We start from the raw sequence: 27,858 nt of genomic DNA, 5'->3' as shown, positions 1-27,858 counted from the left end.
TTATAACGAAAGCCACAACGTATTCTCTGTAAATCGGTATCATTCTTGTTTCCTCTGGTCCACCGCAACTGTTTTTTAAACTTCTTTCTCTTTCCCATCTTCCCCACCAGCTGTGTGTTGAACAATGTACCTCTGGCTCTCCCCACTGCCCCAGAGAAGAGAGACCATCAAGGGTCATCACCCTAGGAATTAGCTCATTACAGTGACTATGTCCTCCACCCCACCACCCCAGCTCTTCCCCTTCAATCTCAGCAGAGTGAATATCTTTGTTCTTGATGCTAGTCTGTATCAGTAGACTATTTTCTTCCATCTTTATTCACTCTCTCCCAGCTATGCCCAACTTCTCTCTCTTTCCCTTCTCTCTCTCAACCACCTTCCATCTTCTGATGAACATACCCAGAGTTTGTTGGGAAGCCTGATTGGACACCCATGCCCCTTTAAGGTGTCTAAAAATGACTGGCTGATGTGACGCTCTCAGGGGTTCTTTAAAGAAGCCTCATCGGCTCTCTCCCATCTCCAGGCATTTCCTTTGTGCTTCATCATGGTTACAGTTACAACTGCCAAGCTTGTAAGTACACCAAGATGTGTGACCTCATGCTCTGCTTCTAAATATCTCCATCATCAGACATCTGTTATCTTTTAGTAGAGTACCAGCTGGGCACTGCTCAAGGAAAACTGCTCTGAGATGCAGCTTTGTCACAGGCAAATGAAGCATTTCTCGTCAGTTCATCAACACCGGAGGACTCTGACTGATAGCATAGTAGGATGCTGAGAGCGGCGTATAGAATTTCAGGTAATAACCTTGTTTGGATTGATCCAGGAAGTCCTTACGGGCTTCCAAACCATGGGGATCCTTGCTCAGGGAGTCTGGCAGCAATTAATTGTTGCAACGAAGGAAGTAAAGTATTTGGTGATACTTGCTGCAGCGATATTACACGATGATAAAGCACCAGCCTGGGAATTCAGGGGTCTAGGCTTCGCTGTTTTCAGTCTCCTGTCTAAAGCGAGGATGACAGTAAGAACGTCTACCTCATAGTGTTGCTGGTGGGATTACATGGGTGATCTGTAAAGTGCTTGGCATCGTGGCTAGCCCATAGTGCTCAATAAATGTTACTCATGACTGGAGCTCCATTACTTTTGGATACAAATCGTATTGAACAGATTACCATGGGGTCAATGGGGGTGGCAGCTGAAGGACCTGAGACCATCTGAGGTAGCATTTGGGTGTAATGAGCGGGGAGGGTCCACAGAGGAGAGACTTGTACCACTAAAGCCTGCCCCGGTTACCACAGTGGAGCTGAGGAGGGAGCGGATGCTGCGCTCTCTCATCTGTGGGATTCCACCTCAGCTCATTACAGGTGACACACAGTCTTTCCTGTCTTTCCCAGGCAGGTGGGTGTGCTATCTTGCTCAGGAGATCTCTCATGTAACATCATCCTTAGGTATCTATTTGAATAAAAACCTCCCCACCCAGAGGTTTCTATCTTCAGCAAGGTTCGATTGAGCAACAGGCCAGTAGGAGTCTCCCGCCCGGACCATTTTGTGGGTGGAGTGGAAGTCATGGCCCATTTATTTATTTTTAATCTAGCTCTGGTCTTCATGTTGTGACTTGAAGAATTGGTAGTAGGAGATGTACGTGTTGTATATATTGGCTTCATCATGAGACTGGAAAGGCAACCTCTGGGCTTAAAAAGTGTTAGGCCTGGTCTCATTTTGCTTAATTGTTGTGTAAAGTTTAGAAATCAATATAAGGCCATTCTGTTTCCTAATAGAATGGATTTTATAAGCCTATGGAGTTCTGGGTACAAAACTGACATGGCAGTTGGACCCACTGTGCCTCCAACTTATGTGGAGTATATGCCTTATCTATGTGGATAAAATTGTGCCCGGGATTGTATGAGAGGTAATCGTCATGCCGGAGAACGCTTGAAACCAAATACACTAAGGCTCTGAGACATGCTGCTGTGGCAGGAGTCTTAGGATACGGTACAGAAAGGGCTTTCCAGGGCCTAAACCCTGCTTCAAAATGCAGTCCGCTTAATAATCATTTATTGAACACCTAGTGTATATAATATGTTATGCTAGATCCTGGGGAGACAAAGATGGATAAAGCCCTGTGTGTGATCTTGAGGAGCTCATATCCACAGAGGCATAAACACCTGTGTGTGCACGCACGCGCACACGCACACACAGTGTGGGCCTTTTCTCCAGGTTTTTGCTAATATAGGATTAAATCTCTACTAAACGTCCTTCTCCTCCCCTCTCAGTCACCCCGTCAGACTCCCCTGGACCTGGTTGTTGTTTGAGATGTCATTGTCCCGGGACACGCGGGCCGAAAACATCTGTGAGTCCTGGTGCCCAGGCCCCCACTCTGGTCAGCCAAGTCCAAGGGGGTTTAGTTAATCTCTGAAAGACGGCAGATCCTGCAGGAATCCAAGAGCAAGAAACTCACGTCAGATAGCGAGGTAAAAGTCGGACTATTTTGTGACTGACACTGTGGATGATGCTCCTACTTGGAAACTTTAATGGGCCCAACCTGCAGTGGCCTTTACTGATGGTCAGCCTCGACCTGGGGCATTGATGTTTAATCGGTAGCAGCTTCTATACTAGAATATATGTAAGGAGCAAATTAACATTTTTGAAGTTTTTTTTTTTTTTTTGAGGACAGTCACGTTTAGTGGATGGGAGAAAATTTGCTTCTGTGGGTCTGTGAAAACCAGGCTGCGATACAATAAGAACCTGTGTAATTTCTTCCTGAAAATTTATGCTACTTAGTTGCACGGAAGCCCTTTGATGAAACTGTGGAAAGACAAGTCATCTGTTGGATGCCACAATAAACTTCCAGGACAATTCAAGACACCTACAAAAACACACATTTTCCATGGACAACAAATTAAAAAATGCATCTGTTGAAAACGACATGACCTAGAATATGTAAAAATAAATGGGAATATCATTTGCTTTGTGGATGGTGCTGGGCTAGACATGGTTCTGGATGACATCATTTCCTTTGCTGGTCAAAACCCAGCCAACTTCTAGGATCTCAGTAGTGGTGGAAGGGAGGCTCAGGCATATTAAATTTTTAAATTGCTCATTGCTGATCCCAGGGTTGGAACCATGTTCAACATGGTTTTAGGTGGAATAGTGAAATTGGCTATATTGCTTATGGCCTCTTCAAAGACCGCTCAGAGCTAGAACTCATGGCTCCGGTGGTCAGACTTGAAGGAATCAGCAGGGCTCTCAGCACGTGTGCGGCTGTGTCCAGCTCCCTGCTACTTCTGGCCTTGGCTAGGAGGGCACATTCAGGAAGGCTGTGGCCGACATGGCAAGAAGTGGCTCCTTGTTTCTCATTCACTGGGGATAGAAGTCTCCATTCCTAGAAGAACAAGAAAGTTCTCATCACTAGAAAGAACATAGTTTTCCACTGGGGAAAAAAAAGAAGTGAGTGAAGGTCAGGAGGCATATGGAAAATCTTAAATTTGTACTTTCTTAACAATTAATTTCACATATAGTTTTCATCAAAATAATTTTTCATGTTATGTTCTTTACATGGTAAAACTACCAGTGGGCAGCATTTTGCTGACTTCTGGGAGCACTCTTCGTGAATACAGTGAAAATTTTTGAATTAGGACCTAGTTTATTTAAAAGAATTCTAGGGGCCCCTGACTGGCTCAGTTCGTTAAGGGACGGACTCTTGGTTTCGGCTTGGGTCGTGATCTCAGGGTTGTGATCTCAGGGTCGTGATCTCAGGACTGTGAGATCCAGCCTGGAGTGGGGCTTCGCGCTCAGTGGGGAGTCTGCTTGGGTTTCTCTCCCTCTGCCCCTCCCCCCTCTGCACTCTCTCTTTCTCTTTCTCTTCAAAAAAAAAGAATTCTGCTGGATGTATAGCCTAAAATAATAATTAAAACATAGAGATAAAAAATCTCTGGCAAAATTATATTTAAAACAGATGGCTTGGTCATGTTAAATTATTGAAAGGCTACAACTGAAACATTCTAACAATTAGCTATTACACAATATAACATTATTGCAAGTTTTTCATTCCAACCCATATTGGGAATTTATGGGGTTGTTTTATTCCAAACTATTTTCCAATAAAATATCCACATGTTTACCCCACATATGTATTGTACCATTTGCCTTAACCTTGAATATACTATTTACCTCACAATCAACATCAAACCTAAAGGCTTTTTTTTGTGTCTGTGGAGCAGAAATGTTTTTATTTCATAACTGAATAATTCTGATTCTCCTGAAAATTGATGTAATTCATTCATCTTCAAGTGAGGCAATACTGAAGATCAAATTTGTTATAGACATTGGTGTTTTAAATTTATTTTTTCTTCAGAATTTACCAGCTTGTTGTTGTAAGAGGGAATAATATAATAAAGTGTGGCTTTTTCTGTGATATTTATCTATGTGGTGGAGAAGAATTTGGTTTAAGTTTTAAGTTTTGGTGAAGGTTTTAAAATGTGTTCACTAGAGAGGTGCCTGGATGGCTCAGAAAGTTAAGAATCTGCCTTTGGCTCAGGTCATGATCGGGATCCTGGGATCGAGCCCTGAGTCAGTCTCCCTGCTCAGTGCGGGGAGTCTGCTTCTCCCTCTGCCTCTGTCTCTGCCCCCCTGCTCGTGCTCTCTCTCTCTCTCTCAAATAACTAAAATCTTTAAAAAATAAAATAAAACATGTTCACTAATTTAAATCCTATATTATGTGACCTATTAGCAAAAAATTATGTACTAACAAACAAAAAAAGCAATCTTTGTGACTATGTATTTATTTAATGTCAAAAGCAACATATACGCCTCTCCCCAACCCATTTTGGAAGTATGAGTTGGTAATGTACTTTGAGTAAATAAGGGATGGATGGATGGATAAGTGGACAGATGGGTGGATAAATGGAGAGGAGGGAAGGAGGGGAGGCTGGGTAAATGAATACCATGGACAAGGCATTCTCCTGTCCAGAATTTTCTGAGACTCCAGATTTCAAATATTTTCTCTCACTGTCAGATTGTGTTTCAGATGATGAATCTCAATTTTTGGTTCAGAAGCCGTGTTACCATATACATGGAGATATTTCTCCTACTTATTTAATATGCACACTAAAAAAAAAAAGATTACCATGACATCCTATCTTCATGCTGGATTTATTGAGTGCTATGTGCTAGGTTCTGGTGGGCAATGGGGACGTGAAGATAAATACTGTGGGGACCAGCCTCAAAAATAGTAGCAGTCTAGTAGCAAAAAAAGAGTCATGGAAACAGACTTATTTATTTATTTTATATATTTTTTAAGATTTTATTTATTTATTTGACACAGAGAGAGAGGCAGAGAGCGAGCACAAGCAGGGGGAGCGGCAGGCAGAGGGAGAGGGAGAAGCATGCTCCCTGCTGAGCAGGGAGCTGGACGTGGGGGGCTCGATCCCAGGACCCTGGGATCATGACCCGAGCCAAAGGCAGACGCTCAACTGACTGAGCCACCCAAGCACCCCTAGACATATTTAATGCAAAAGAGTAAGTGGTGGACTGGCGATATGGACAGATTCCTGAGGGGAGCCCACCGGAAGGAGCGTCCGAGTATATCCCTCTTTAGTAACGTCCAGCAATTTCCTACACACAAGGAAACTTTTCTGTCCACGAGCGTGTCTCCTCATAGCTCAGTGGCATGTCACGACATTGCCCTGTGACTCATGCCGTGTGGGTGTGCTGCTCATGGAAAAAGCTGTCTTTACATTTCGTATTTAAGTATATTAGTCACAATGTAGAGCAGTCTGCAGTGATGTGCCTCTGAAGGTTTGACTTTGCAGCTCTTGAAATCCCACATGACAGTCAGGCTTAGCGTACCTGTTCTTTTGTTATTGTAGAAAGGGCATTTCCTCTGTGGAGTGTCTCTGAAGTTCAAAAACGTTACTTACAAATTCATTATAAATTTGACAAGCATTTCTTGAGTGCCTACTATAAATGAGACACATTTCTAGGGAGAGTCCACATAGTTGGGTCCCAAAAATTAGTTGTAGCCCCAGGATAATAATAATACCCGAAGGTAACGCAAAATAATAAAAATAACTGACATCTCCACATTGCTCTCATGATGTGCCAGGCGCTGTTGTAAGCACTTGACATACTAACTCAACTAAAATGACGGGGGGCTCTCACGTCTCTGATTTAATAGATTTCTGTGCATTTGGGAATAAAGGAGATGAGAAATTTGTGATTGACTCTGCGAGGAAATAGAGCCCTCTTTTAAAATCCCTGTTTTGTTTGCTAGATCACTTGAGCCAGTGTTTCCTTAGAGCTGGTATGGAAGGAGCGGCTACAGATGGCCAGATTATCAACACTTCTTAAAGGCAGAGCAGCAGCCAATGGTAATTCGGAGGACTTTCAATGCTGAGGAGCTACAAGTAGGTGAACCAATATGTCTTTTTTATTTATAACATCTATCCTTTTATGAAAGTAAAACACATGCATTAGTTAAGTAGAGGAGAATTCATTACATTTTTCCTGATCCCTGTTCCACTCTTGTGTCTAGATCAAAGTTAAACAGTTACATAGAGGGGCGCCTGGGTGGCTCAGTTGGTTAAGCAACTGCCTTCGGCTCAGGTCATGATCCTGGAGTCCCAGGATCGAGTCCCACATCGGGCTCCTGGCTCGGCAGGAAGCCTGCTTCTCCCTTTCCCACTCCCCCTGCTTGTGTTCCCTCTCTCGCTGTCTCTCTCTCTGTCAAATAAATAAATAAAATCTTTAAAAAAAAAAAAAACAGTTACATAGAATAAAATTCATTGTATTTTTCCTGTTCCCTGTTCCACTGTTGTTTCTAGATCAAAGTTCTGCGTGACTGGGTGCCTCAGATACGAATGTAAACAAGCACCCAAAAATAAGAAAGTAGGGGGAGAAGCCCCCAAGGGAAGAATCAAAGGGGCAACAGCGAGGCCATCATGCTCAAAACATCAGGTGAAGGAGTGAGCTGCAAAATTATCCACAAAGGCTCTGTTTTGTTGTTTTTCTCTTTAAAATGGCAGAACAACCCTCTAGAAGAGTTCCTAGTAGCTCAGTCCTCATGGAACATGATTCCATGGTTCTGTGATGAAATTGAACTACAGACATTTTCTTCTGTGATCTGAGAATTTGCTAAGAAATTCCCAGTACACCTAGTTATGTGGAGAGCGCCATCAAAACTGCGGGTGATATTTTCATTCTCGTTGAAATTGGCTTTTGTTGAATGGGAGGAAGGGGGCCAGGAATACTTGGAACACTAGTTTTGCATCAGAATCGCTTGGGTAAATAGTTCCCAAATAGACATGCCAGAACATCACCTAGGCCTAGGGAATCCGAATCCTTGGGGTGTGGGGCCCAGGCATGTATGTGTTTGAAAACTCTCCCAGGTGACTCTAATACACACAGCTAATTAAGGACCACACACTTAGGAGATAAGCCAAGTTCTGTAAGAGCATGAACAGGAGCTCATTTGTTTCATATTTTATTATATTCTTACAATAAAATCATAGAATCTGTATGCTTCCCCAGGCTGAAACTTCTGAACAGGCCTATTGTGAATAGACTGTAATGTGGTTATTTCCTTTTTTTGCCTAAGTGGAACTAGTCCTTAACTAGCATGACAGCAAGGGCATTTAATAGGCACTCCAGAGAGAGAAGCAACGTTTGTCGTCACTTACCATTAACATTTATTAGGCTCTGGTCGGCATGGTAAGGCCACCCGAGACTGGGCCAATTCATTTACAAAGGAACATGGTGTAGCAGACGGGGATGGGGGAAAAGTCTTAAAGCAAAACATTTCTTTAGAATCTTGTCCATCATCTCTACGGCCTCACTGTGGGCCAGCCTCAAGTCAGAACACTGTGCTTGCATTCTGTCACTTCATCGTCGTAACAACCATAAAGGTGAGTCCTTTTATTATTCCCACTTTAAAGTGAGGAACCTGAGGGGCGCCTGGGTGGCTCAGTCGTTAAGTGTCTGCCTTCGGCTCAGGTCATGATCCCAGGGTCCTGGGATCAAGCCCCACATCGGGCTCCCTGCTCCGCGGGAAGCCTGCTTCTCCCTCTCCCACTCCCCCTGCTTGTGTTCCCTCTCTCGCTGTCTCTCTGTCAAATAAATAAAATCTTAAAAAAAAACAACACAATAAATGAGGAACCTGAGACACGGAGAGGTCCAGGTCATGAAGCTAGCAAGATTCTAGGCGGTCTATGTGCGCTTGAACGACCAGGTGATATTGTCTCTCAAAGTCCTGGCGCTGACTCTAATTTGGTGATAAGGAATGGAGTGCATATTTTATTCGGGTTTGTCTCTTTACTAATTGTTAGTCAGAAGCAGCCCCATGCCTAGTGGCAACTTGGGGTGACTTTTAGAGGAGGGCAAGGAAGAGTGCGTAGCACCATTTGCTGAGGCCACGCACACCTCCTTCTCCTCCTCCCCTTTGTCCTTTCCCTTTCTTCCTGCCATCACTTTTCCTTTTCCACTGCTCAGGCTGTCAGTCCAGAGACATTACCTGCATAAATTCTTAGTGTTCTTGGGAACCCTCGGGTATAGATAGGCAGAGTGGGAGAAGGAAGCCAAGTGTTATGCCAGACAGAGGAGGCAGAGGTGAGAACCCTACACGGACGGCAAAAGCTGAGAGAAGCGGGATGTGTCCATGCAGAGTGGAGGGAGGGGTGCCCAGGGGCCTTTCCCACCTGTCAGGACACCCATTAGGTTCCTGAGAAGCTGGAGGAGAGGGAGGGGGGTTCGCGTCTGAAATGAGTGAGCTGAGGAGTGCAGATCAGGGATGCAGTCTGATGCAAACACAGCCCGGGTCTGTTTCATCTCTGCAGACATGGAGGGCTGCAGTGGAGGCTGGAGGCCGGAGGCCGGGGCAGGAAAGGGAAACCCAGTCCTTGGACAGGGATGGACTGTTACTAGTAAGCCTCTTGTCCCATGTAAATGTCAATGAAATTGCAAAACCCTATGTTAGAGTGAAAGGGACCTTTGAAATATTTGAGTCAGGTAACGTTTTAAAAAATTTTAGTCATGGAACTCGGATAAATGGCCTTCTACTGTGAACCGCACGATGTAAGACCGACAGAAGCAGATGTGCTGTCCATAACGTGGGCCTGAACCAGTGTCCCTCCCCGCTCTCCCTTCCCGCTGTGCTTGGTGACTACCTGACGCATCTCTGAGAAACCCCGAGGCTCACAGAAACCCAACTGAAAAATCAATAGTTAGGTCTGAAGGCCCCATTTCACAGAGAAGCAGTTGAGGTGCAGAAAGGTGATGAGACTTGCAGGAATGAAATACTCCTCACTTGTGCCCCAGCAGTATGTTCTCGGATGTACCTTACTGCCTTTCAACCCGTGAACAGAATAGATCCACAAATATATATTAGCACTATTTACGTGCAGTACTTGATCCTGGAGGCAATAGTGTAAGATATAAAAGTATAAGCTATGGCCTTCAAAGAGTTCATAGCCTAATTGGGGAAAATTGAATTAATAACCTAAAAGTTGAATAGTTGAAAGAGACCAGGGGGCGGGAGCTACCAGGAGTGATTTAATCAGACACTATCCATCTCTGCTCGCCGAGGGCTTGGGCTGTCCCCACATGGGAGGTTCTGAACACGCCTGGAGTCCTTGACCTCTCACTTGTCGGATCAAACCTGCCCCAGCTGCTTCCCCTGCTGCTCAGTATCTGGTTTAATCTATGAGCTCTTCAGAAGTGTTTCCTGCCTGTCGCTTCTTTTTCTTCTGAGTCGACTTAAACTCTGGTGACAGAGGGCTTTTCCCTGCTGGTAGACTTCCCTGAAGATGGTTTGCTGGAGTTTCAGTGATTGTCTGCTCCTGGATCTCTTCCTTGTCCTTGTTTTGGGATGACTCTGCTACCTTGGGTTGCTTGCATGTCCCTGATAAGTCTGCCATGCTTTCTGGATGGACCGTCTTCTGGCCACCCTGGAGGATGGATGGGTAGTTCTGCATCTTCCCTTTGGGGAAACAGACCTTGCCAGTGGTGCCCGAAGAGGTCCTGTCGCTTCTTGCTGGTGGCTTTTCCTGGTCTTAGCTGCAGTCAGTCTAACTGAATGTGCACCTGAGTGCATATGTATCTTTTGGGCCTTTATGTCACTAAGGGATGGAGAGTTGTTTTTTACAACCTAATCTGCAAATAAGAGCATGAGTGAACTAGCAGCCTTACCTGTCCCTTCTAGGCCCTGACCACCCCCCCCCCCCCCTACCCCCATAACACGGGCTCTGTGGCGTCTAGACCAGCAGTTACTATGGGAGAATGCTGCTCAGAGGCCTTACATCTCCTTCCTCAGTGAGGAGCACCACCTCTTAAAGACCCAGCACAGAGGACATCTCATCACAGTGCGGCCCACCTCACTGACAGTCTGACCCAGTGGAGTTACAGAAGTCCTGGCTAGTTATTTGGTGTTGACCTACTTTTTCTATTTTTCTAGGTCCTAGAATCTAGTCATGGACTCTTCTCCTGATCACATGAAAATCAGGCTGAAGATCATTAGCCTCAAGAGGTAAGCAACCTGCTGTGTGAGTAACAGCCCCCTGGACAGCATTTATGGAAAAGCCCTCACAAATCTGGGGGGAGAAAAACAATGCTGGTGTGAGAGAGAAGCAGTAACCCAGCTTTTAAATTCAAAGCTTCAAAGTCTTTCTCCAGTTGAAGTGCATCATGGCAGAGAAGAGCTCAAGCCCCAACTGTTGATAGGAGACCTACGTCAGCTGTGGGAGTCTGAGCATTTTCCAGCTGTATGTCCCGTGTAGAGCGAGGGTGGAGACCGCTCAGCTCCATATTAAAGGCCTGACAGCTCTCTTCTGTGTGGGCTGCTTTATGTTGTCCACTTCTGGCATTTGTGTAGGACTTGGGACTCTGGCTTCCTGGCCAATGGTTGGTATGCAAACTGCCTTGCTTGGAGGGGTAGGGGTTACATTTACCCCCTTTTAATAGGGCTGGACCTTTGTCAACCGTGGCTACATCTTTAGTGATAGACTAGTGGCTGGAGCCTCAGTCTCTAGGTCCATATAGGACCTCAGCTAATGGATGGCATCCTCAGTCTCCCCCACAGTATTTTTGGGAGCAAGGCAGGGTTCTCCCTGTGTTTTATGGTGCAAGGGCCTGGATCATGGTGATCAAAGTCTGAATCTCAAATTCCTTAGGCATTTCTACATATCATATTTCCTTGGAGGCTCCCCTGCCCTGTTTGTATAAGAAACAAAGCAAGAGTACTCTGACTGTGGAGTACTCTGGTTTTGCTTGCTTGCCATCCTTTACCTGGGGGCTAGCTCTGCCAAGCAGCACCTGTTCCAAACCTGACTCACCTGGAAAGTATAACCTTGGGTCTTGAAGTGAAAGGGGAGAGGGTTGAGAAGAGTGTTTAGGACTTAGCAGGAGCTGTGCTATGTATCTGAGGCTGAGCAACAGGCCCTGTTCCTTAAAAGAAGGATGGGTGACTGATGTCTTGCTTCATCCTGGGCTCTGGACCAGACAGACAACCTGATACGATGCTGCTTTAACCGAAAATTATGACTAAGGGAAGGAGTGTTCCTGATGCACATCCTCCCTCAGGAAATAGAAATGATTGCTGAAATCTAAGTGTTTTGTTTAGAACCCCAAACAAAGGTTTTCAGCTCTTCTTCAATTTGTGGTTTGACCCCATTTCTCTCATGTCAGTGTTTCTACGGATGTAAGGCTCCAACCATCACCTCTGTCATAGACTTGGCTAGAAGAACTAATGACCATTCTAGATCATCTTGAGACTAAGCCATGCTTTATAAAATGGCACAACCAAGAATGTAAGATGTTGTACTAGAAGTGAATTCCTTACTGTAATAATCTTTCCTTGTGGTGATTAGGTCTGACCCCAGCCCCAGCAACACTCTCTTCAAGCTCCTGGGAAGAAACATTCATTGGCCTTCTTTGATCCAACTAATTGACACCTTGGTTTCATTCCTTATTCCTCTATTTAACAGCTGATGAGAAGGGGGCATGTGTGACCTGCACCATCTAACCGTAGCTGCTCTCATTACCACCTAGGTATGGCTCAAGAAACTGAACTACCCCCAGACACAAGATGGCTGTGTGTTGCCAGAATACCTCCCACCTCAGACCCGAGTCCTCCCAGGGGTGATCCCCACCACCATTCCAAGACCTGGCAGAACCGGAGGCCCGCCTAGATCTTTGGCACTGGCCCCTGTTGTCCACATTTTTAGTTCCCAGTCAGATTTGCTTCTCTGCTTTGTTCTATGACTTATGGCCCGAATCCCTGTTCATCATTCTGCTTCTTATTGAAATGCTTTGATGTTTCTGTTACGCCTAGTTGATTTTCCTTGGTAGGAACTGGGCTGACTTCTGAGAGACCCTTTGCTACCCTGGCTTGTTACCACCTGCTCAGTACGCCTAACCCTTTCTGTTGGGACTCTGAGTGGGAGAAGCCTGGGATCACTTCAGTGACATGGCACCTCCTAAAGGCTTCCATAGCAGCCAGAAGCCTTCAGTGAGGCCGGAGCCCTGGAGACCCGGTCCTGATTTTCAAGTATGGATACTTGCCCGGGATTCTTATTTATTTCTCTGTTTTCCTCTAAGTTCCCGCTTCCACTGCTGCCCTCTCCTGGCTGGAGGTGCCTGCTACATTGAACGGGGTGCGGCTTTATGCTTCCTGAGGTTCTTTAGGTCCTAGACGCCCATTTGTTTAACAATTTATCCCCAACTCCTTTTGTTTCCTGAATTCCCAGCCAAGGCTTGTCTCATGCCACCCCAATCTCCTTGGATTAGACCAGAACTAGTTAACACGAGGCCACTGTTACAATAAGAGCATTTAAAACTATGGAGGAATTTGTAATAGAAGGGATGACATAAGAAATCTGTCAGACCCTTAAACCCCAAACAATTATTTAGGCAGGCACGGAAAACATTTTTAAACTTGAGATCATGGTCTACCTGTATCACCATCTCAATAATTCAAGTTCACTAAGTTTCTTGTTTCAAATGATATTTCAAAGCTATCTGTTTCCATTATGGTGTGTTAAATTTCATGAAGAGCTCCATAATCAATGCTAATTAATTATTAATTCCTCATCCTGAGAATGTCAACAGGCTTCCTAGAGATGTTGAAAAGTAAATTCTAGGTCTCGTTGACTTCCTCGTAACCATGGCCTCCAAAGCCATGATCATCAATAGGCGAGAAAGTTATGGTGACCCATCTTATTTCTGACGCTGAGGGCTGGAATGACAGAAGAGAACAAGACAATTAATACTGCTTGTCTTTTTGGGGGGCATCTGGGTGGCTCAGTCGTTAAACGTCTGCCTTCGGCTCAGGTCGTAATCCCAGGGTCCTGGGATCGAGCCCCGCGTCGGGCTCCCTGCTGGGCGGGAAGCCTGCTTCTCCCTCTCCCACTCCCCCTGCTTCTGTTCCCTCTCTCGCTGTCTCTCTGTCAAATAAATAAATAAAATCTTAAAAAAAAAAAAATACTGCTTGTCTTTTTAAAAAGTTGACAAGAGAGCATCTAAACTTGCAATTAGGATTCTGGACACACTATCTTTATTGAAGGTTAAAAATTATACTGTGTAAATTATTCTTGCATGTGCTTGCTTAAAAGATGCAACCATTTAAACCATTTTTCATGTTTGTCATGTCTGTATTTGTCTCAGAATGCTTGGACAGATTTCAGAACGCCAACGGACATCTTCCTACAGTGCTGTCCTTGAGCGTAATGCATATGCTTGGAGAAGGAGGGACACTGGGATGGACTCCTATCTCTGTCACTAACTGCATGATCTTGGGAAAGTCGCTTAATCTCGTAGAGCCTTAGTTTCCATATTTGTAAAATTGAGAGAATAAAACTTACTCCTAGGGTTGTTTTTTGTTGTTAGGGTTAAACAATAACATCTGTTCAGTGTTAGTACTTGCCAAAAGATAGTTGATAGATATCTTTTAACATATGAAACTGTGAGAACACAGAATGTGAATCACTCTCTTAAAAATGTCTCCTATTTAACCAGTCTCAGCTGCTACATCTGCAAAGTGGGATATGGAGATGACAGTAATTAGAACTGTTTTGAGACACACATTTTACAGGTTCCGTAATAATTTGATAATCTAAGTGCTGTACCATTTGGTTTCTTGGTCCCTTGTACCTTATAAAATGAAAACATTTCACCTAAATAAATCCCCAAAACATTAGAAACCTGGCTGTTTGTTACTCTGGGGCAGGTTTTTAAAGAGCTCTATATTGATGAATAATATGCAAAATTTTTCCTCGATGGTTGAACATTTGAAAAGCAGCAGGATGGCTTGTTAAGGATGCAGATCGCTAGGCCCTGGCTGCAGAGATTTTTAAATGCACCCTATAACCCACTGGGGTTCAGAGAAGCTATTAAAACTTACATGTGCCTTTAGTTGACTCCTGTCTAATGGGGCTTGGGATTGTTTTTACCAGGTACTGTACTGTTGCTGATGGCGGCCGGTCTAAGGGCCACCCTTTGAGAAACCTGCCCGTGTTGTGGCCTCTGATGTAGTGTGCACGGCGGAGAGTGGCTGGGAGATGCTGGAAATTCTGTTTACAGTTTCACATAGAGCAAGTGCGACTCCACTCACGGTTGATATACGGGAGCTTCACCAGGTCTGCGTGTCGGATTGTCGCACGTCGCAGCCCTAGAGAGAGACTCTGAAAGAAGAGCGGAGTGCGAGCTCTCAGGGCGAGGAGCTGCCTCTCGTGCCTTCCCGCTTTTGCCTTAAGTGAGGCAGGATTTTGGTGCCTGGTAAGTTGCTTACATAATCCAAAAACTATTTTTGCAAAATGGACAAGTGGGTTAGAAAATTCCAAATTCCCTAAATTCCCTATTTATACAGGTGAATAAAGATAATTTCTGCCCAACCAACAGAAAATGGCAAAATTGATGCTTCTGGCATGAGGGAGGTCTTTGTTAGCCATAAAGGAAAAGCTAAGACCATCTAATCAGATCTAATAAGAAATCCCCCCAAATTAGAAGTGAGCATGAAGATGATATGAAATACAGATTTATATCCAGTGCAGTTAATGATGAAGCTAATAAGAAATCCCCCCAAATTAGAAGTGAGCATGAAGATGATATGAAATACAGATTTATATCCAGTGCAGTTAATGATGAAGCTTGCCGTCTCTTGGCAAGTATCTTTTTATTTTGGTGCATTTTTGAGAGATTAATGATAGTACGAAGCCATCAAAGTTGACATTTTAAAATGAATTGTTTATAGATTTTTAAGATTATATGTTTTAAATTCTTGTAAAGGGAAGCATTTTTAAGAAGTTGCCTCATTTGACCATAATCTTTATAAATCACAAATCCCAGTCCTCTGGTCATACCAAAGATTTCCCTATACCCTGAGTTATCTGCTCTTTATTTTCTTCTGCCTGAGAAGTATGTTGCAAATAAGTAATTATTCTGTGAAGTAGCAGGTCTTCAGCCTCAAGATAAGTAAACCATTGTGTGTGTGTGGGGGGGAACATTAATGTTTTACAGGTAAAATCTTATGTTTTGCACCTGACCAAAAACCCAACAATCCTCCAAGCAGTGTTTTATGTTTTATATAACACATTGAAGACTGGCCCCTTTCTTTTTTTCTTTTTGCCTCTAATTACTGCATGGGAAGTCTTTCACCATATGACTTACAAAACTGCAAACTTTTCATTGAATTTTTATCACCAAAGCATGAATAATGCATTCAGTCCTGAAATGTCACCGTGAACATCAAATGGTTTTACATAATGCATTCTTGCTGTAGTTTCAAGAAGACAGCAATCCAGGAAGCAGCAGAGACAAAAGTTTGGAAGGGCAACTTGTCATTTGATACAAACTTGTCATTTACCTAGGAGGGATAAAATAAGTAGCAGAAGAATAAGTAGAAAGACTGAGAAATGAAGTTTTTTTTTTTTTTTAAACCGTAAGTAGGAAAAAAAAAACAAAAAACAAAAGTAGTACACTTGCCACTGGGGACAGGTGAGGAAAAAGCCAGAAGGTAGCCAAAAACAAATGTTCTGGATTGGGAGGAAGGGAAATTAGAAACCCCCTAAGTATAGGAATTAAATCTGAAACTGCAGTGAAATGATATCATGATTTGGAACCATAGTAAATATATAATAAGCCTCAGGGACTGTTGGGAACATCTTTGATATTTTCCGATTGAAGAATCTTGAAGTGGAAATGTAATGCTATTAAAATTCTACCTTTCAATGCTTTATTAGTTTATGGTAGTGCCCATCCTTCCAGCATCCCTTTCTTTTAGGTCTTGAGATAAATCCAGCTGAATGAAGTGTTTAACCCTCTTATGGAATATGCTGTTACTTATCTACCCAACAGTTGTTTTCCTGCTTTTCTTGCTAATAGAACCCTCATTTTATTTTTCTCCAGGTACAGTGTATTCTATCAAGGTTACTTGATCACAGGGAGGATGGGCCTCATCTCAGCCCCATGGAATTAAGCATGACTAGCCTAAAGCAGCCATGGCAATCCCACTCCCTTTAGCTAGTGATTGGTCAGGGGTAAGCATGTGTAATAGTTTTCTATTGCTGCTGTAACAAATTAGCACAGAGTTACTATTTCACGGTTTTGTAGGCCCTAAGTTTGGGTTGGCTCGCTTGTTTTTTTTTTTTTTTTGCTCTGAGTTTTATAAGGACAGAATGGCTGTCAGCTGGCTGGGCCCTGATACTGTGGGAAGGATCTGCTTCCAAGATTATACAGATTGTGGGCAGAATCCAGTTCCTTGTGGTTGTAGGACTGAGGTCCCCACTTCCTTGCTGGCTATCAGCTGGGGCTGCTTCTAGCTTCTAGAAGCCTCTCTCCAGACCCTGCACACAGACTCTTACCTCTCTGAGCCAGCAACAGTATGATGAATCCTTAACACTTGCAATCTTTATTTCTTCTGCTCGATCTCTCTTGCTCTGGCCAGAGTAGATGTTCTGTTCTGTCTGTTTTGTTTTTTATTCAAACCTTGTTTAAAACAGCCCACAAGCTGTATACCAGATTATAAACACTGGAAGGCCAGCTTCATTGTTCCTTTTCCTCCTTTAACAACCACCAAGACCAGCGTTCAGATCCGATGGGAAAGGGAACCAGAGGGTTGGATGTTCTATTCTTAAGGAATTGTATGGTTATACTGGGCCCCTAGATACTCTATTTTGAGGTTTGCAAACTTCATTATTCCTGCATATTCATAGGTTCCAAGGATTAGAGTGTGGGTATCTTTGGGGATCCATTATTCTGCCTCCCATAGTATGCAACCCATGTATGATCAAAGAAACAAGAATGAGTCCATTGGGAACTTCGTTTCCTGGGTGAAAAGACAGAGACCCTGCTCCTTTTTTCCAGCTAGAGACACTAGTATGGGGACAAGATAATCTGGGAGCACCTGCAGCAGCCACCTTGTAACAAGGAGACATTAAGAATGAGGATAAAAAGTCAACATACCAAGCTTGGTGGTGGAGTGGGAGAGTAGGAAGCACCTGGATTCTTGAAACATTTTTGAACAGTAGAACCAATACCAGTGGTTGCTTTTGTCTGGATGGCTTGTCAGTTGAGGAAAATTATTTTTTTTTAAAGCAGTCTGTCTAGTTTTCTGTCACTGGCAACTAAAAGTAATTCTGAATGATATGTTGCTCCTAGCCTTGATTTCTGGAGCTCTACTGTGGGACAGACCTCTGCTTTTCCATGCTTAAAATGTTGTATTGACTAATCTGAATGAATTTATTTATATAGTAATTCATAATAAATGTGTTCAGTCGTGGCATCAATCTTAGCTTCACCTTGAGACTGTGCTCAGGGTTACAGAGTCCAGGAAGGGGGTCCAGGGGTCAGAAAACTATAGCCCATGAGACAAATCCTGCTGGCATAAGCCAGGGTTGCTGAGGAAGGTTTTTAGATTCTCAAAGGGTTGTTTAAAAACAAAACAAAACAAAACCAGAACAAAAAAAGAATATGTGACCAGAGACCATGTGTGGCTACTAAACTGAAAATATTTATTTTCTGGTCCTTTATAGAAAAATCTTGCCAACCCCCGCACCTGTCATACAGAGGATTGCACCTACCAAGAAGCTGAGATAGATTTTACTAGGGAAAGGGTCATTAGGTCAGCATTTAATACCTTCGAGAAATAATTATAGATCACCATGTAAAGCTTTTGGCACAGGTGAAGATGAATTCTATCTTCAAGTTAAGTTTCTTTTCAGCTCAACATTTATTAGATTTCTGTTATTACAAGACTATAGAAGACACTGGAATTACATAATGAATAAAACAGAATCTTAATGTAGCTGAAAATCACTTCAGGGAGTCATCTTCTCTGGGAGAAACGATCCATGCAATTCCAAGCAAAAGATAAGGGCCTGTATAAAATGATTTCATGCAAAATTTTATATGTATCCACCTTTTTCTAAGGATATGGAGGCAAGGATGGAGAGTGGGTGGTTGGAAATTTGTGCCTGTAACGCAAGATCAGAAAGGTAGAAAAGGAACGAACAACCATTTAATAGGTACTTTATAGTAATTAATTATTACATCAATCCCCAAAAGTGAATGCTCTTCTGCAGTTTCTGTGGCAGGTCATACCCCAATGCCCATATTGTTTTCACTAAACCAAACTGCCTCCTAAAGGGAAGTCAGGGGTGAAGATAAAAGATTAAGGAATGATTCACATATCCCTCAAACTCTGGGGCAGCAGATGGGGAAAGACTATAGAATGAGAAGAGGATCAAACAAAACCTTAAGGATTACTTCTGTTTAATTGTGGAAAGATGAAGGCAAGCTAGTGAAAAACTCTAAAAACAAGTGATCACAATGTGTAAAGAGAACTAAGAGAACTAAGGTAGTTTCTTTTTTTAAAAAAATTTATTTATTTATTTATTTGACAGAAAGAGACAGTGAGAGAGGGAACACAAGCAGGGGGAGCGGGAGAGGGAGAAGCAGGCTTCCCACTGAGCAGGGAGCCCGATGTGGGGCTCGATCCCAGGACCCCGGGATCATGACCTGAGCCGAAGGCAGACGCTTAACGACTGAGCCACCCAGGCGCCCCAAGAACTAAGGTAGTTTCATGGAGGCTAAGAAATTCAAAAGTTTTAAAAGCTTCAGTACCTTGGATAAGAAGATGAAATAACTGAATTTGGCCAAGAGGAGATATTTTACATTGTTGTCCAATTTGGTAGCCACTAGCCACATGCAGCTATTTAAATTTAAATTCGTTAAAACCAAATAAAAAATTTAAAAATTCAAAATTCAGTTCCTTAGTTGTACTCACCATTTGAAATGCTCAAAAGCCTCATATGGTCAGTGGCTACCGTACTGGGCAACTAGCACATTTCCATCATCACAGAAAGCCCTAGGGGAGTGTGTGTTTGAACACATCCAGTTGTGCAGAAGTAAGAACACAATGGGGAGACTGAGCAGGTTTTCCCTTATCGTCTCTTCCATAGTCGGCGCTGTGCGGTTGATCTGTCCTCTCCAGCTTGCACTTGGCTCTTCACTGTTGGAATCCGGCCTCAGCCTCACCCTCTCTTCCCTGGACTATTGCAGTGGCTGCCTATCTGCCCCCCCGTTCTTTCCTCCTCCTAACCTGTTCTGCATAAAAGTGCCTCTTCCCCGGCCAGCCAGCCCCAGCTTTGACTGCAGGTCCACCGTGATGGGTGCGCGTGGGGGCCCTGCATCGATCGGCGCTATGCAAAGTGACGTCGTCCTCACTCCGACTCCCTCCCTGCTCTCCCTCACACAGCTCACAGTACAGGCAGGCAGACGGGGACAGTACGCTCACGTCCCACACGTGACATGAGGGCGGGAACAGTGGCTCATCGTCATCTTCCGTGTCTTCCGGTCTGCTGCTACTGGGTCCCACTTAACAGTCAGCTTATACTTAAGCACTGCACCGGCCTGGTGGTCTTACGTTCACGCTCTCCTGCCGCCTTGCACCAGCAGCTCCGGCCACACGCCACCGTCTCCTCCAGGCCCTCTCACACCTACGCAGAGCAGCGGGAGTCCTCTGTGCCCGGGGCGGCCCAGCTCCCCTGCCCGCCGCCTTGCACACATCGTCCTGTCGCCGTGTGGTCCCCCCCACTTCCCCGGCACGGTCATGCATGTTCCCTCTCCTCTCGTCCCCGGCGCCCGCGCGAGGTCACCTTTCAGACCCCAGGGCCCACTTCCATTCCTCTGAGAAGATTCAGGAGGAGAGCTGCCCCAAGTCCAAGGGGGGGAGGCATCACTGTGCGACCGAGGGACACAGCGGGCTTGACAGTGACCACGCGGGGAGCCACCGGAAGTCAGACGCCCTCCCAGCCCTTTCTATTCCCGCAAACAAGGCAACCAAGCCTTCCCCGTGACGCAGAGCGCGTCGTCGGCCTCTGACCGCGCGAGAGGACGAGAGCCTCAGGGCGGCGAAGGGGGTTGTGGGAGCGCCCTCCGTCGCCCGCAGACTCACGGGAAATGTAGTGCAGGTTCCTCCAGTATGGCTGCGCCCGGGTAAGGTGCTGTGCGGGTACCCGCCGCAGCTTTCGGGGACAAACTGGTGAGGCTGGCGAAGGGGAGGGCGCCGGCGTAGCGAGAGTCCAGCCTGAGTCGTGGCGGAGATTTGTGGCGCTTCCTCCTGGCGGGCAGGGTGGCTGCAACCCCGCGTCCTCCTGTCGGCCTCCCCCGGGCGGGCCTGAGGCCAGAGCCAGGGCAGGGATGAGCGGAGCGGGACCCCGGCTGGTCCGTGGGCGGCGGGTCCTGTCGGTGTGCGGGGTGCACGCGTGCGTTCGGGCGGATGCTCACGTGCTGTGTCACTCTTCTGTTTCCCTGGGGAGCGTCGGTCGGGAGCTGCTCGGGCTCGTCTGACCTGAGCCGGGGCGGTGAGGAGGCGGCATGGGCGGTCCGCTGGGTCGCGGCGCTGCACCTTGCTGTGCTCGCGTTTGAGTAACCCTGCGGCCCTTTGGCGCCTGGGAGTGTCCGGCTGTGGGTTCAGCTGATTTTAGGTCACAGATATTCATTGAGTACCTACTGTGTGCCGGGCACCCAAGTCTCTGACCTCAAGTCGAGTCGACGACAGTTTTGGGGGCGGGCGCAGCGCACACACGGGTGATTGTAATACAACCTGAAAATGGCGGCGAGAGAGGCAGCCGCCAGGCATCAGGGAAGACGCCAGGACGGCCACCAAGCTCAGAATTCTGAAGAAGTGGTTTAGGAGGGAAGAAGGCAAGGTTGGTTAGGTTTAGTAAGTACAGGCTTCCTCAGCAAACGTTTATTGGGTGGCTTTTCGTTGCTGGATCCTGTTCTAGGTGCTGAGTGCTCCAGGGTGAACAATACAGACAAAATCTCTACTTTCATAGAGTTTATTTTTCTGGTAAGTTAGAGGAGAAAGAAAATAAATTAATGAGGACATAAGAAAATACAGAGCAGGTGTTCTTCAAAGAATTAAAACAGGGTGATATGACAAGTGATGGGGTCAATTTTTTAATCATTTAAAATTTTAATTTTCTTTTTTAATAGGCAATGCAGTTTGAATAGCTACTAAATTCAAATTTATCTACAAGCACAGGAACATTTTTCTATACTGTGTTGATTCATTATGGGCACTCTGTTGTTCAAGGAGGGCAGGATCACACTACCGTTAGCACTTAGGGCAATATCCAGTAGGATATGTTGGGGTTAAACTTACTAGCAGAGTCTGTGTAATCTCTAAACTCTTGTTAACTCATGGAGAGTGTGCTTAGACTGTTTTTGATTAGACTGGACTCAGTATGGCTAATAGTCTATCTAGTAACTAATGAGTGACCTTACTCCCGTAACATCCCATAACACTACCATAGCATGGCAAGGAGCATCCAAACCTTTGTGCAATAGTGAAGATTTCTTGGCCAGGGAAGTGGCCTTGTGAGCCCAATTTTACACAGGAGGGCACCTCCAGCCCTCGGCAGCTGGTATCAGCCTATTCCTTGTGTTGAGGCGACTCAGACCTGCTGGGCCAGCACATAGCCAAGTCACTGGAATGGGAAACAAATGAGCCTCCAGAGCTATCTGGATTTGTCTTTGAAAGGGAGGAAGGGAAAAAACAAAAAAACACACTATCACTTGAATTAATAGCATTGTTTTTATTTTTAGCTCAATAAGAATATTTCTGATTGAGTTCAGAGTTCCAACTTTATTAAATTTTTAAAGTATTTTCTAATCTTAATTGTTTGAACTCAAGTAAAACATTTTAAAATTAAAAAAAGAAAGGGAAGAAGGTAAAGAGGATGGCAGAATGTGATCATGAGGCTCCATCTGCTGTTCTAGGCTCTTAGTTTCATGCTTTTAAAAAGATGTATTCAGCATCTTTTTCTTATTTCTTCCACTTTGCAGTCTTTGCTCATGTGACATATTAAAATAAGAATTCTTAGTGTTTTTATCCCTTATTTTCCATTTTACACTGCAAAGATGCCATTCCAAAGGTGATGATCTTGAATGGCAATAAGATAGTTCCTTTGAGGGCCCTCAGCTTTTCCTTGTCTTCTTAAACCATTCCGATCCTGCTCTTCTGGAAGTTACCAACAATTTATTAACAGACACATTTAATCCTTTTAACAAATTTATGAGATAGTGTCAGAAATTAACACAGCCAGATATTAATGTGGTTAAAACAGATTTTATTTAGTCACTGCTGACAGTAGGGGAAAGAGCTGAGCTCCATTCCAATTTGTGAGAAATGATTTGGGTGTTTTAAAGGTAGAATGGGGTGCGGGGTAGAGCAGGGGCTCCATAGAGTTAGAGAAGTGAAAAATCACAAAGGATTGGTCATTGCAAATGCAATTAGGCCAGCTGTGTTTGCTAGCTGGCAGTTATTAAAGATAGGATTCTATCCTACCACAGAGACTGGGAAACAGAGGCCCTGTCCTTCCTGATGATTACATTTCAAAGGAATGACTCTCAGGTCCTTGAGAGAAATACTTCTTTTTTTTTTTTTAAGATTTATTTATTCATTTTAGAGAGAGAAAATCCGAGTGTGTGAGTGGGGGTGAGGGGCAGAAGGAGAATCTCAAGCTGACTCTGCTCAGCGTGAAGCCCGATGTGGGGCTCGATCCCGCGACCCTGAGATCATGACCTGAGCTGAAATCAAGAGTCGGACGCTCAACCGACTGAGCCACCCAGGTGCTCTGAGAGAGATACTTCTGAGTTGCAAGAGATACATATTCACAAATGTGATTCCCTTTTAGTAAATGCTCTAGGAAAGGGAGATAAGGGGCCCATCAGTAGGTGTTGCTAGAACAAATGTTAAATTTCCTGGCAGCATTTTTAGTTTTCTCAGGCAGTCATTGTAATGGGGAAGTTGGGGACATCCTAGGGACGTGGCTTTATGCTGCTAGAAGCCACGGTCGAGTTTGGTCTAGTTTTTTAGTGCAGGGTTTAGTTGGAATTGTGTGCCAAGAGCAGGCTCTATTAGCCCAATTTTACACATGAGGGAACCCAAGCGCAGAAATCAGTAACTCACAGGATGGTACAGCTAGTAAGTGGTAGAGCTGAGATTTGAATGTAGAACCTGGACCCCTGAGCACTGTGTTGTACTGTCTCATAGCACTCACGGAGACTCTGGGGAAGCAGTGAAAATTATGATTTAATCCTTGTCAAAATAGTCCAATGGAAGGGGCCAGACATTAGAACAAATAATTATAATCAGTGCGGTGTCAAAGATATCCGTTCGACTCTCCTCTTCCTGTCTAATGAGGACACGGAAAGCTTTCTAACCTGATTTTTCCTTTTAGCCACTTCCTGCTGTTACCTGCCAGCCAGACATTACAACTGTATCTCACCAGAGCCTCAGACCTGTTACATCCTCAGTCCGACTCATTACCTCCCTTCCTCGTTACTGTCTCTCTTCCAGACCCTCTTCTGACTGCAGTTTCCGAATGACACTGATGGTCTTGGTCACTTGGGCTCTGTCCTGTTAGGAAGTGATCTGTGTTTCCTCTTTCCCTCATGTATCAGTAGTCACCAAGTCCTATGGAAGGTACTAGAACTTTTCTTTGGTCCTCCCCCGTTTCTCTGTTTCCTTTTCTCTTACAGCCTCCCTGCGCGCGGGAGCGGCCGGTGCTGCTACTTGCCAGGCCGGGTTACTGCAGATCCTCCTGCCCCTCGCTTCCCTGTGAGGCTGGCCAGCCGGCCTGCTGCTCTGGCCTCAGTTCCTGTCACACGCACCCTGTGGGTTAGTTAAGTTAGCTCCTGGCTGCTCTTCCAGTCGAGTCAGCAGTTTCTCTCTAGACATAAAGAGTAGTGATTAGAGTTTTGGCTGTTTATGAGCTGTTTTGGAATATGATTTTATTTAACTTCCTAAATTTATTTTGTTTGCTAACTTTGAAGATTTTCAAGTGGGTGAAGAGTGGGATCGGTGGATCAGCCAACAGTCTCTGCTCTAAAAAAAATATGCCTACCTCTCACTGTCTTTGCCAGACGCATCCATTTCTGTTTTTAGCTCCTGCTCTTTATTGCCTCACTGGATACCTCCCTTCCAGATGACTCCGTATTCCCCTTGCCCTTCAGTGCTCAGCTCAAGTCGACTTCTGTTTTGAAGTTCTCCCTGATTTTTCCAGTTAACAGCGATCTTATTTTTTTTCTAATTCATGTCACATTGAAAGACTCTACAGCTAACACTTAATGATATCAAGATATGTTATTCTTTCATTGTTTAGTGTTTGTCTGTGTTCCTCAACTAATTTCTAAACTTGTTGAAAGCACGAACTGTGTATGGTAGTTGTAGGCTGCAGAGTGCTGAGACCGTAAATAGGCATGTGTGTATCTGCCCATTATCACTCATTTATCCCTTCAACACATTTTTATTGAGCACCTACTACGTCTAGCATTCCTGCTCGATTAAGCTACAAACGAATCATCACAAATTATGTTAAATTCTGTGACTAAAATAAATAGGCCACTGTAATAAAGCATGATGTAGGGTGTTGATTTGGATAGTGTGAATGCCTTTGTGGGAAAGTGCTCAGTAACTACTTGCTGACTGACATATTTTAGTAGAAGGAAAACACAGTTCTATGGGGTTCTTATATCCGTATTTAAAAAATTATGGCTATAAATATATATAATATGTACAGCTTAAAAAATAAAAAAACACCGAAATCACCATATAACTTAAGAAGTACCTTTGATGCTTTTGTATGTCCCTTTTATATCACATTCCTCCCCTCCCGCCAGAAATAACTTCTCTCCTGGATTATGTGTTTATTATTTCTTGGCTTTTCTTTGCGTTTTGCTATATGTGTATTTTTAAACAACATATGGCTTACTTTTGGGTTTTGAACTTTATGTAAATGGAATCATACCGTATATTCTGTGAATTTTTTATTTTCTTTCTTCTTCCTCCTCTTTCTTTCCTAACCTTATGTTGTGAAATTCGTCTGTGGCACATTTTACCTAGGACTTCACAAGTAAGGGGCTATATCACCTGTGGGTAATGTAGTGCACCGAATAGAGCATTGGAACATTTTGTAGACCCTTAGAGATGCTCTTGCTTTTTTGATGTTCTTGCTTTTTTGTTACCTTCTTAAATATCCCTTTGTTGTCCAGGCATCGGTTTGTTTTCACTTCTCTTGGTTGGTGAAAAGTAAAGTAAGCATTTTAAAAAATGATCACATAGAAATATTTATAAACTATAGAATATATGAATAGCATTGTTATAACTTCCGCTAGGATTCTTAAAGTTGACATTTTATACCTTTTTTTTTTTTCCAGTACTGTCATGGACAGCAGCCATCAAAGTAGTTACAAACTCAGTAAAACTGAGAAGAAGTTCTTGAGGAAGCAGATGAAAGCCAGGCATACTTTGCTGAGACACGAAGGCATTGAGACCGTATCCTGTGCCACTCGGGTAACCTAAAACTGTCACCGTTTGAATGTAGCCGTGTCGCCATGTTAACGTGTTGTCGTCATATTTGTTAGTAATTGCTCAGAGAAGGCTGTGATTGTTCAGTCTTGTGTTGTGTCTCTATTCAGTATACACATGACAGGACCCGCTAACTTTCTATTTTGGGGACATAGTTTGAATTTCCATTGACCGTGTTGGTTGAACTGGAGGGAGTGGTGGGTATATGTTAACAGAAACACTGTATAACTGTACAGAACTTACAAAGCATATTTCCATTCATTATTTAATTCCTTAGGAATTCTTACACGATGGGTTAGAGAACTAAGCCTCTGGCAGGTGGTATGTCCTCTGATAGGGTGGCTGGACAGAAAACTAAACCCAAACCTCTTTCGCCTCTATTCCTAACTTCATTTTTGTTATAAAGTATTTTGATCAGGTGCTGTAAAACAGTTTTAATTTATTAGACCTTATTTACAAAGCCTTTTCATTTTCTAATGGCAGTAATTCAATTATATATATTATATTATAATATGTGTTAATTATGAGGGACTGTGAGACTTCTTGGACTGTGCGTTAAGAAGAACTTAGTTTAACTCTTAGCTTTTCCACTTATTTGGACGTGAGCAGTCCCTTCGAGATCAGCTTTCTTCATTTGTAAAGACGTAGTATCGCATGCCTTTTTATTCCATTGGATTGTTAGATTCTAGAGCAAGTATGTGACAGTACTTATTAATCATTAAAATTCCATGTGAACATTAAGTATTTTTTCTGGTTCTTAGGGGTAGGAAGGAAGATCAGCCATCATCTAACCAAGGGCCGAGCACATGCCCTTGAGAAGGTGAAGCTAGGATTAAAACTTGGGTTTCAGACCAGTACTCTTCCCTTACATCATGTTACACTGTCTTCTGTGCTGTGTGATAGTTTTAGAAATGAGTGATCTGTTAAGGGAGATTTATTTATTTATTTAAAGATTTGTTTATTTTAGAGAGAAAGAGAGCGGGGTGGGGAAGAGGGAGAGGGAGAGGGAGAATCTTAAGCAAACTCCATGCTCAGCACGGAGCCCGATGCGGGGCTCGATCTCACGACCCCAGATCGTGACCTGAGCCGGAATCAAGAGTCGGACGCTCAGCCAGCTGAGCCACCCGGGTGCCCCTGTTGAGGGAGATTTAAATTTAGCAGGTGATAGGCTCATACTTAGATTCAACACAGTATTAACGACTTCAGAGAATTAAACCAAACTCCTATAAAGAGGATAGAATACGTACTAGATTAGAAGTACTACGGATGCACACGCTCTGCTGTTTCTGCCAAGAGCCGCCGAGGCTGTGCGGCGTTCAGAAGACTAAACTGACATAGTCTCTGTTCCTCTCTTCCCAAGTATAACTTGCTTTCTTTTCCTTCTAGGGTCGTGAAGACAAACGTAAGGAAAGAAATGGGTTATAATTTTTCTGCCTCTGAAGCTGTTTCTAATGGATCTGTTTTTTTAGATTTCTAGAAGCTTTAACCTCACCTTCATGGCTTCCAAATTGTCTTCTTATTTGGGCTTGATTATTTTTTTTCTCCACAATATTTTTACAAGAAAGGAATAAAATTCTAGAAGAACCTAATTGCATATTATCTATCCAGGAGAGAACAAATGTTCTTTTCGTGATGTGTTATAGGTATACGTGCCTTTGTGCAAATTTATAGCCGTTGTGAGATTTCTCTAGAGCGGTGGCCGCAAATTGTCAGGACTGAAGATAAGTTAAAAAAAATTCTGAATTCTCTACTTCATATTACTGGGAAGATTGCTCGAACAATTATAGATAAGACAGTTATTGCTTTTAATTCTATTGTGTGACTCACATGCAACTGAAAATAAATTCCTCCCTTTCCTCCCCTCTGCACTTGTTTTTGTGTGGTTTGCCTTTAGAATTGCCCACAGATCACTTAGCGTCCTTGAGGACCACTAGTATTCCTCAGGTCACACCTCACCACGCTCCTCATTCTCTAGATGGGGTAGTGGACCCTTGACATTTATA

At 43.9% G+C, this 27,858-nt stretch overlaps 1 protein-coding gene, 1 long non-coding RNA gene and 1 other non-coding gene across 8 annotated transcripts in view; 2 read left to right on the top strand and 1 right to left on the bottom strand.

The window, feature by feature from the left end:
* Positions 1–307: 307 nt before the first annotated feature.
* Positions 308–13,275, top strand: LOC116646870. Its single transcript, XR_004302232.1, has 4 exons — positions 308–793; positions 6,266–6,398; positions 10,439–10,510; positions 12,031–13,275. It is a non-coding gene; the product is annotated as an uncharacterized LOC116646870 (long non-coding RNA).
* Positions 13,276–14,743: 1,468 nt separating this feature from the next.
* The window catches only part of ALKBH8 (alkB homolog 8, tRNA methyltransferase), a 57,149-nt gene continuing 44,034 nt past the window's right edge, over positions 14,744–27,858 (top strand). The window contains exons 1-3 of one of the 6 annotated variants that reach the window (XM_032427831.1): positions 18,999–20,518; positions 23,846–23,971; positions 25,705–25,840. In XM_032427831.1, the coding sequence (XP_032283722.1) occupies positions 25,712–25,840 (129 nt within the window). In that variant the 5' untranslated portion in view covers positions 18,999–20,518; positions 23,846–23,971; positions 25,705–25,711. Of the gene's footprint in view, positions 14,755–18,998; positions 21,189–23,053; positions 23,972–25,704; positions 25,841–27,858 lie in introns of those variants that run through there. The other 5 variants (XM_032427832.1, XM_032427827.1, XM_032427828.1 and 2 more) reach the window with 5 other exon arrangements.
* Positions 16,962–17,093, bottom strand: LOC116647071. The gene has a single exon (XR_004302280.1). It is a non-coding gene; the product is annotated as a small nucleolar RNA SNORA61 (small nucleolar RNA).

This window comes from Phoca vitulina, unplaced genomic scaffold (genome assembly GCF_004348235.1).
Source record: "Phoca vitulina isolate PV1807 unplaced genomic scaffold, GSC_HSeal_1.0 scaffold38, whole genome shotgun sequence".
In the NCBI taxonomy this organism is placed as follows: Eukaryota; Metazoa; Chordata; class Mammalia; order Carnivora; family Phocidae; genus Phoca; species Phoca vitulina.
Note: the sequence above shows the minus strand (reverse complement) of the source record. Positions and strands in the feature narration are given on the sequence as shown.